Source organism: Adiantum capillus-veneris, chromosome 16 (assembly GCF_014529385.1).
Source record: "Adiantum capillus-veneris isolate H3 chromosome 16, ASM1452938v2, whole genome shotgun sequence".
Lineage (NCBI taxonomy): Eukaryota > Viridiplantae > Streptophyta > Polypodiopsida > Polypodiales > Pteridaceae > Adiantum > Adiantum capillus-veneris.
Genome location: NC_140946.1, coordinates 128,032,796 through 128,041,976, shown reverse-complemented (window position 1 = coordinate 128,041,976; position 9,181 = coordinate 128,032,796). Strand labels below are relative to the sequence as shown.

Sequence of the window (9,181 nt, the reverse complement as noted above, 5' to 3'; positions counted from 1 at the left end):
TCCATTCAGCAAAGTGCCATGCATGGTGTCTTCTAGTCCTTAGTTTCCTTGCCCATTCTTGTGGTTTTGGATGGTGTGCTTTAGCCCACAATGCAATTAACATCTTGGCGGATTTTTTCTTGAGCCACTTTTGTGGTTGCTTTGTTCTCCAGATTTGTGGTGTGGTGGTTGCTCTTCCTAGTGCATCTAAGCGGTAATTGGGTGATCCAATTACATAGGCCAAGAGTGTTGGAGATTTGTGGTAGTTATCCGTGGTCCAAGTGTTATCCCTTCAGAGGGGGATGTGGAGCTAGCTTGAGAATTAGTTTTCGCAGACTACTTCTTTTTAGTTCTAGTGGTTCCATCACCCATGGGTAGGATTTACGATCTATTTGGTGGCTTTCTATAGCACCTTATTCTTGTCTTGCAGATCTTGGGTGCATGGTCTCTAGATCTTGCCATATTAGTTGCAGTCTTAATATTGATGTGTGTTCATTTTTGCTAGAGGTACGTTCCCGATTCACTCTGAGAGTGGGGTGATATTCTATCCGGATGTGCTAGACAGATGAAGATCAGTAATAGTTTTCACTCTCAAACCCGATGTAGTTCCTTCAGAAACAGTTTGCAGTTCATCATTTTATATGATGACTGGTGAAATTCTTTGGTTCTTTGTCATCGGGCATTTGATATCTAAGTAGCCTTGGTTGTCCGCATTCTCTGGACTTTCCATAGTAGCTTGGAGATTTTGGCATGTGGTATGTGACCGGAGGTGTTTCCAACTCTTTCCTCAAGGGTAGAGCACTTGAGAGTTGGGAAATGATCTGGATACCAGTAGTGTATGCCTTTACGCTCAGTTTTGATGCATTCTCTTGGGAGCGATCAACAACGATATCTTTTGCAGATGCCGATTGTGTGACTTGTGAGTAAGTTGAGTCGAGGAGATTCTTGATAGTGCTAGATTTACTTTCACTGGATAGCATTTTACTTCCCATACATTTTTTGGGGTCAGTGGTTGGATGGTACATCAGCCAAGTACGTTTTAACCTTGGAGTTTTGTTGCAGATATCCTCGTCCATGAAACCCTCTCTTTTTGGTTGCAGATTGCTCACTCCACCTTACTGGCATCTCTTTCTTTCCAAGAGTTGGAAAGGGGGTGTTAGAGTTTTGGCATCTCTTTGGATTCATTCAATCGGTCCCAGTTGCTCCCAAGGATAGGTGTTAGGGAGTGATGGCTGTTTTGTGGCTGTGCCTGGCAATGTGAGGCAGTTTTCTCATGTCGGGACATTCCAACCATGTTTAGCTCAAGATTTTGGCTTGGTTCCATGGCCATGTAGGCTCCCTCCTCTTGCCTCATGCAGTTTTCCCCCTTGTAGACCATTGCCTTCCCAATGCCCTAGGGGCCAATACCCCCACCTTGTGGTGCTCTTTCCCATTTATGGGATTTTTCCTCAATTGTGGAGCTAGAGGGTTGGATTGGGCAGTCTTGTTATTTCCATATATAGGGAGCTGGGGTTGGGGGAGGGGCATGTCACCTCTTATGCATGCAATTCAGCCCACAGGGGGACGCCCACCCTTGGGTGACCAATGGGCTTGTAGCAAATCAACAGCTTAGCGTTTTGCTTAGTAGATTAGCAGCCCAAACGTTTTTAACCCCATCAGTTTTGGTGGGCAGCCATGGTGGGGTTTGTTGTGATGGGGCGGGCATCATGCGTAGGTAGACAGATCAGTCCTAACATTTTTCATGGGCAGCCGTGGCACTGCTTGGAGATTATCTCTAAGCTGCAGTATCTCCTCAGGGCAGCCTTACACAACCTTGTGATCATGCAGTGGCAGAGTTTCTCATTCGAGATCAAGATCTAGATCTAGATCTGCACCAGCTCTATGTTCTTAGAGCATGTTAGAGATGATACCCATGTTGAGGCCGTGCCAATGGTTTGTGTGCAAGAGCAGATTGCAGTAGGAGTCGTAGTTGTGTGTACCTCAGGTCTGGCCATTCAAGCATGTCAGCAGATCCCGCCTCTTTCTACCTCAGTGATCTCTCTTCTCCACAGGTGCCTTGTTCATGTATGTGGCATTGTAGGTGTTTTAGATCGGAGTGGAGGTGTACACCGAATTGCGAGCCAATTCTTGTCTTCATTGCATCTTCTCCTGCCTACTCTGACATGACATGAATGGGGCAAGCCCAAGCAAGGAGCCATATTAGGATCCACGTGCAGCTTGGACAGCGGTTGTTTGTGAAAGCACCCTTAGAGCCGGATTCAGGTAAATCGGATTAAAATTGGAGCTGTGGGAATCTCTTCTTATTGGCAACTCTCTGTTTTTCCACGGAGAGGAAGTGGAGGGGACCGAGGCTTCGAAAAGAAGAGGGAGAATAGCAAAGCTGTCCAGCAAAGCAATTTCACGTAGCCGCATATTTTATGTTTACGTGGGCAACAAGTATGTTGTCGAGCTAGAGAGAGAGAGAGAGAGAGAGAGAGAGAGAGAGAGAGCGGAAAGAGAGAGAGACTGTTGAAGAGAGATAGAAGGGCGATTCTACCAATCTCGGGGTACGGTTTTCCTTCGTATGCGTGCGCGCTTGTGAGGTTGTGTGTGTGTGTGTATGAGAGAGAGAGAGAGTCTAGAGAGAGAGAGAGAGAGTCAGTCCTCCCCAACATATAAAGTGAGAGGAGTTCAAGGACTTCTTCGCCATGAGACGATTAGCTCAAACTTTAGCTAAGCGAGCCCTTCAGGCTAAATCAAGGGCCTCCTCATCATCATCAGCAGCAGCAGCACCTTGCCTGACCCACACACCTTCAAGTACAACCACGAAAGCACCTGCAATGAGCCCAAACAGCCCACAAGAAGCAAATGGCAGCAAGCGGAACCTTTCCTCCTCTATCGTGTGGTCTCCCCCCATCACCGTTGACAACATCAACCCTCAGGTACCCCCTGTGCTTGCAGACTTGAATGATAAACATATTGTGCTTATCTTAAAAAATGCAATGCTTCAAAACAGGCAGATATACCTTGCATGCTTGCATAAATCCCTGTTTCTAACTTGTGTCTTCCATCATTGTGGTATCCAGATCAGATTGCTTCCATGTCGGGTGCACAACGAGAGAAATTTTCTCTGTAACACTAGCACATGAGTTGAAGGGATTTTTGCATTTAACCCAGTGGAAAAGACTTGATTTTTTTAAGGTTAAAAAAATGACTTAACACAAATCTAGTATAAGGTGCGTTGTTCATTCTTGGAACAATTAGATATGGTGTACGTAAATGCGATGGCTACTTGCATAGGTTAACATTTGCAAGATGTTCTGGAGCTGTTTGTCACTGTTGGGTAGTTCTTATTGTCATATTCTCGGGCCTCAATGATCAGGCTGCAAGTGGCAAGAATTCAGAGCCATGAAAGGCTCCACTTTTGGTGATGGTAGTAAATAGCTGACAAGTATGGATATGCAGCGTGCTCCTCTGGAAGGCATTGTCACTTCCAAGCAATCCGCGAAGGGGGCTTACTTTATTTTGGCTGGGAGATTGAGTCATTCTGTCATTGGGACCATTTTATCTGCTTAGGGCCTAAAGTCATTTCTGCAATCATATGCTAGTGTAGCCTCCTGCATTGCTTCACTTAACTTCAAGCTGTAGTCATTATCATTTGTCTCCAGATCTTGGACTCTACCTCAAGGCTGCTGTTAGAATCATCTGATGGCTGTACCTTGATGGAAGTCAAAGATTGGGAATAACTGCAAGTGGCACAACTTATAGGCAAAGCTGCTGGTGGAGATGGAAGGTGTTCCTTTTGGTCAGTGAAAGCTGTCGGGCTGTTTTTGCAAAAGTGTTAAGGCTAATTATGTCACAAGCATTTAGGGTCCGTTCAACAGTGATTGTCATAGGGATGAATGACCATATTTGCCATGTTGTCTGAGAGTGGAACCTCACACTCTTTCAATAGATACAGCATCTTCATCTAACATATGTGACTTGGATATAGACACAGCTTTTAATCATGATAATAGGGGAACGATTTTAGGTGATCAAAGTATTGTAGTCCTTTTATGACCATGGTTCACTAACTCTCCCATCCTCAGTGCATCTTGTGTTCAACACCCTATTCTTGTGCAATTTTTCCACATAACGTTTGAGAAGAAAGGTAGGTAACTTAAAAATAGTACATGGAGCCTTTGATACCCTTTGTTGTATTGAGAAGGAAAGTAGTAAACTTACAGCTCTTTTCTGCACATAGATATTGTCTTTAATTGATGTTTAAAAATAGAGTTTGTCTTTTACCATTTTTTTGGTCAAACCAATAAGTATTGTTTTAAATTGCTAATTATATCAATTGGGTTATGTTTCAGGTTTTAGCATGTGAATATGCTGTTCGGGGGGAGATTGTGGCTCATGCTGAGGTAGGGGCTCAAAACTTTTTGTTCATATGTGTGTTCATTTGCTCACTCATACGCGCATATGTTCATATCATTCCGTGTTTGTAAGAATGCGTTGCATGTAATAAGCTTCATCAAAGTTTATCTCTAACTGGGTGGAAATAGTTGTTAAAAAGGAGTAGTTACAAGGACCAGGTGATCATTCAAACTACATACATCCGCAAATAGACATGCAAAAATTTTATTTGTAATCGGAGATAGTTTGCAATTCAGTTTGGTATTTTTATCTATCTATAAATCTATCTAGATTTTTATTATTGTGCTCAAAGGTCGAATATGACCTATGGGACCAAAGAAACGTCTCATGTGGGGTGTGTGGAGCTGATAGGTGACTTGATGCTCAAGAATTGTGGAAATGAGCGTCGTAGTAGAGAGTCCACATCATGGTTGGGAGAGCATTGTGTGTAGGGAAAGCTCATGGTTGGAAATATGGGGAAAGCAAGCTCGAATTTGATTAAAAGACGAGCACCCAAGTAGGGTGTGATGCTCACAGACTTTTGCACTTTATGGGGGCATAAAATGTATAGTTGGTGAGACTCCTCGCTGTTGCTCCAATGCCTTGTCTTGCATAGCTGGATGGAGGCAAAAGTGTGGATCGCACTCTATGGGAATAGGCTCGAGCATGTAAGGGTGGGTGCGGTTCCTTTGTTTGGAGAGAGAGAGAGAGAGAGAGAGAGAGAGAGAGAGAGAGAGAGAGAGAGAGAGAGAGAGAGAGAGAGAGAGAGGTAGGTGCAGGAGGAGTGAATGTTGAACTTTGCTCAAGATGAGTGCTCTGAACTGTGCTCAAGGATTGCTTTTACTTACGGAAGGGAGAGCCTTCTGTTCCTTTAGTGAGAGAGTGCAATGGACACAAACAAAGTGGTCATCACTGTGAATGATGGTGCTGAGACTGAGAGATAGAGAGAGAAGAATACGACACCAGAATGTTGTCAAACCCTCCTCCGAAGACCCTACTCTTTACGGCGAGAGCTGAAATTTGAAAATGCTATGGGCTGAAATCTGCAAATCTTTATTTGCTGAATTCTGACTCTATGTCGGTGACGATGTCGATGGCAACGATGCGCTGAAAACGCAGATGTTGAAATGTACGTTTTTCAGGCTGAAACTACAAACTACGTTGGATTTGACCATGCGGCAAGGATCTGCTGCGGGAAGGTGACATCTGCAAGGTTTGGGGGTTTTACTGCGATGTCTGATTGCTGAAAACTGAAAATGCTGGTGTTACTTGGTGTTCCGTCGCGGTGAATTTGCAAAACGCTGATATGCCAGGCTGATGCAAAAACACTAGGGCTGAATATTGGTTATGATGCAAAAACGCTAGATGCTATGCGGTCCTGCTACTGCCGGTTGTCCTGTAAATGCAAAACGCTAGCACTTTCTGGCAGGAGAGGCAGCAGGAACCTTGTGTTCATCAGGCGCCTTCTCAGCAAGACCCCTCCCGGCAAAACTCCTAGCGTTTTCAGCCTTGCAAAGTGTCCAGTGTTTTAGCATTGCAGTAGCTTGGTGACAACGGACAGACCAAGAAGCCTAGCACTAGGTTTCTTTATATACATGCTTGGCTAATTTGTACTACCCAGTTCCCAACTAAAGTTACTTAAAAATAATAAGTGAAAAATGTCAAAAATAGGGAAAATAGATTAATGCACTAGAAAATGATCCTGATGGAATCTAATGGGAATGCTGATGGTCATGCTGTGTGCAACTAGAGGATATGCACCTAAAGTGTCTGGACATGCACGATCTGCGAACAGACTCACAAAAGTGTCAGATCACTTCCTAAGCTAGATTGACTGGACTGAATTGAACCCTTGTCATGTTGTAGTTTGTCCACGGACACGTAGGATTGGATGTGTCACGTGACATCCCCTCCTTTTCAAAGTGAGGTACTGGTACCGGACTGTATGGCGTCGAGGGAGATTGCCAACAAGATCCGGAATCCTAGGAAGGACTCTTCGCCAACCCACTCTGATGTGTGGGTCGTATGATACTTGAACTTCATAAAGGTTTGCAAAGTCTTCTTCTTTGGGCCGCGCCGAAAGCGACAGTCTTCTGTGGCTCCTTTGATGCTTCAACTTCGTCTATAGTCATGCGTCTACCTTCTTCAAGAATCTCCGAGGTTGAAAATTCCTGAAAGCACTTCCAACACAAAAACATGAACTTACCCATTGCATGTAAAGGGAATGGAAAAAGCTAATCTTCCTAAAAGACTGTGCATGCAATGAAGATGAACAAAGTGACTGAGTGCCAAACCGTTCATCGAACACACGCAAACAATGGGGTTGAATCTTGACTTTCTGATCGAATTCAATCAACTGTGGCAAAACACAATGGAAATGCCTATGCTTGATGCTCAATCTTTCTTGTGCTCTTTCTACGACTGTGTCATGCCAAGGAAGAGACATGGAATGTGACTTCCTTGAATGCAAACATTTCCGCTTTTTATGAATCATCCGCATACATCCGTGCTCATTCATGAGTGAATCGTGCTCATCGTACAATATGGCATGCTTGTGAAAAGGGATCACATAAGGACTGTGACTAAAATACAGGAAAGCATCACGAATGAAACACTCATGCGTGTTGACTAATCATTCGTACACATAATACTTCCTTTGAGGGTTCTTTGGACCTCGAGTCGAGAGCCAAGATCGGTTCTTCGTGAGGGATCGAATCTTCCTGTGGGGGTTCTTTGGACCTCAACTCGAGAGCCAAGATTGGTTCTTCGTGATTGATCGAACCTGCAGTGAGGTTAGCTTCACTAGAAAAAGTATCAACCAAACCATTATTCTTGTGAACAATCACATCATTATCCTGCAAATCATCATGCTTGTGAGAAATCACATCATGATCATGCAAATAATCATGCTATCATTATCATTCAAATTATCATGCAAATCTTCATGTTTATCATCATGCTGATCATCATCATGCAAATCATGTGTGTCATGCTTTGGAGAAGAAGAGACTGAGAGAGTCTCCTTTTCCCGAATCTCTTGCATCTGTGTCTGCACTTGAGAAAAGAGTCGCAACAAGGCAGCTTTCCTTTCGTTGTGCTCGCGCTCTATGACTGCCATTCTTTCTTCGTTTTCACAGGCTATGGAAAACGGGCTATGGCTGCCATTCTTTCTTCGTGTTCGCGGGCTATTTCTGCATTTCTTTCTTGGTGACATGGTGTTCGCTCTCCATTTTGGCTCTTCTTTCTTTGTGCTTGCGATCCATTTCTGCTTTTCTTTCTGCTCTGCTTTCTTCGCGTTCTAACTTCCTGTTCATAAACAACTGCTTCGACTCCTCCATAGGAGTTAGTGCAATCCTTGGTGGAGATGGGGAAGGGAGAGGTTCGGAAAAACCTCTTGGTAGGGAAGATTCTTCTTCGCCTCTCTCATGCTCATTACCTCCAAGCGAAGTATCTATTCTTGGGTTCTTAAGTTCACAAGGAACTTGGGTTCTTGGGGGTCTTGGTTCGTGGGGTTCTTGAGTTCTTGAGGTTCTTGCGGGTCTCAAGGTTCTTGAGGTTCTTGGGTTCTTTCGCTTGCAATCTGTGTTAGAGAAGGATCTTCTCTTCACCAGAGTTCTGCTCTTTTTCGCGGGCGCACCCCCTGGCGGCCTTGCGCTCACACCAAGGTTGCTTTTTCCCACCTCACCCGCTCTCAATGAGTGAAAAGAGGCACAAGGGGAGGTTGGACAAGCCCTTCTTTCTTGGGATTCCTGTCACTCTTCAAAAACATGATTAGGAATCGACACGCCCAAGTGGGCTTGGGTTACGTGCGACCTCAACAAGCAAAAAAAAAAAATGTGGTTCTTTCCTTGAGTGATACAGAACATTGCCAAAGCTCTGATACCAATGTAAGGTGCAACGGAAGTGAATGTTGAACTTTGCTCAAGATGAGTGCTCCGAACTGTGCTCAAGGGTTCCTTTTACTTACGGCAGGGAGAGCCTTCCGTTCCTTTAGTGAGAGAGTGCAATGGACACAAACAAAGTGGTGAACACTGTGAATGAAGGTGCTGAGATTGAGAGATAGAGAGAGAAGAATACGACACTAGAATGTTGTCAAACCCTCCTCCGAAGGCCCTACTCTCTATGACGAGAGCGGTCTACTATTGATTGCGCAAAACTCTACAATGCTTTGGACTTACCGATGATGTCGACGACGACGAGACGAGCTGAAATCTGAAAATGCTATGGGCTGAAGTCGCCAAATATTTATCTGCTGAATTTTGACTCTATGTCGGTGACGATGTCGATGGCGACGATGCGACGGCGACGCGCTGAAATCGCAGATGCTGAAATCTGCGTTTTCCGGGCTGAAACTGCAAACTACGTTGGATTCGACCGTGTAGCGAGGATTTGCTGCAGGAAGGTGACATCTGCGAGGTTCGGGCGTTTTGCTGCGATGTTTGACTGTTGAAAACTGAAAACGCTGGTGCTTCTTGGTGTTCCGTCGCGGTGAATCTGCAAAACACTGATATGCCAGGCTGATGCAAAAACGCTAAGGCTGAATATTGGTTCTGATGCAAAAACGCTAGATGTTGTGGTCTTGCTAATGCCGGTTGTCTGGCAAATGCAAAACGCTAGGCTTCTTGATATGTCTGTTGTTGCCAGGCTACTGCAATGCAAAAACGTTGGACACTTTGCAAGGCTGAAAACGCTAGGAGTTTCGCCGGGAGGGGTCTTGCTGAGAAGGTGCCTGATGAACACTAGGTTCTTGCTGCCCCTTCTGCCAGAAAGTGCTAGCGCTAGGTTTCTTACATGCTTGGCTAATTTGCCCTACCAAGTTCCC

At 44.7% G+C, this 9,181-nt stretch overlaps 1 protein-coding gene across 2 annotated transcripts in view; it reads left to right on the top strand.

Annotated features, from left to right (window-relative positions):
• The first annotated feature begins 2,481 nt into the window (after positions 1-2,481).
• The window catches only part of LOC147439846 (alanine aminotransferase 2-like), a 99,691-nt gene continuing 92,991 nt past the window's right edge, over positions 2,482-9,181 (top strand). Inside the window, exons 1-2 of one of the 2 annotated variants that reach the window (XM_086485582.1) lie at positions 2,482-2,900; positions 4,317-4,367. In XM_086485582.1, the coding sequence (XP_086341708.1) occupies positions 2,667-2,900; positions 4,317-4,367 (285 nt within the window). In that variant the 5' untranslated portion in view covers positions 2,482-2,666. The remainder of the gene's footprint in view (positions 2,901-4,316; positions 4,368-9,181) is intronic. The other variant, XM_086485583.1, reaches the window with a different exon arrangement.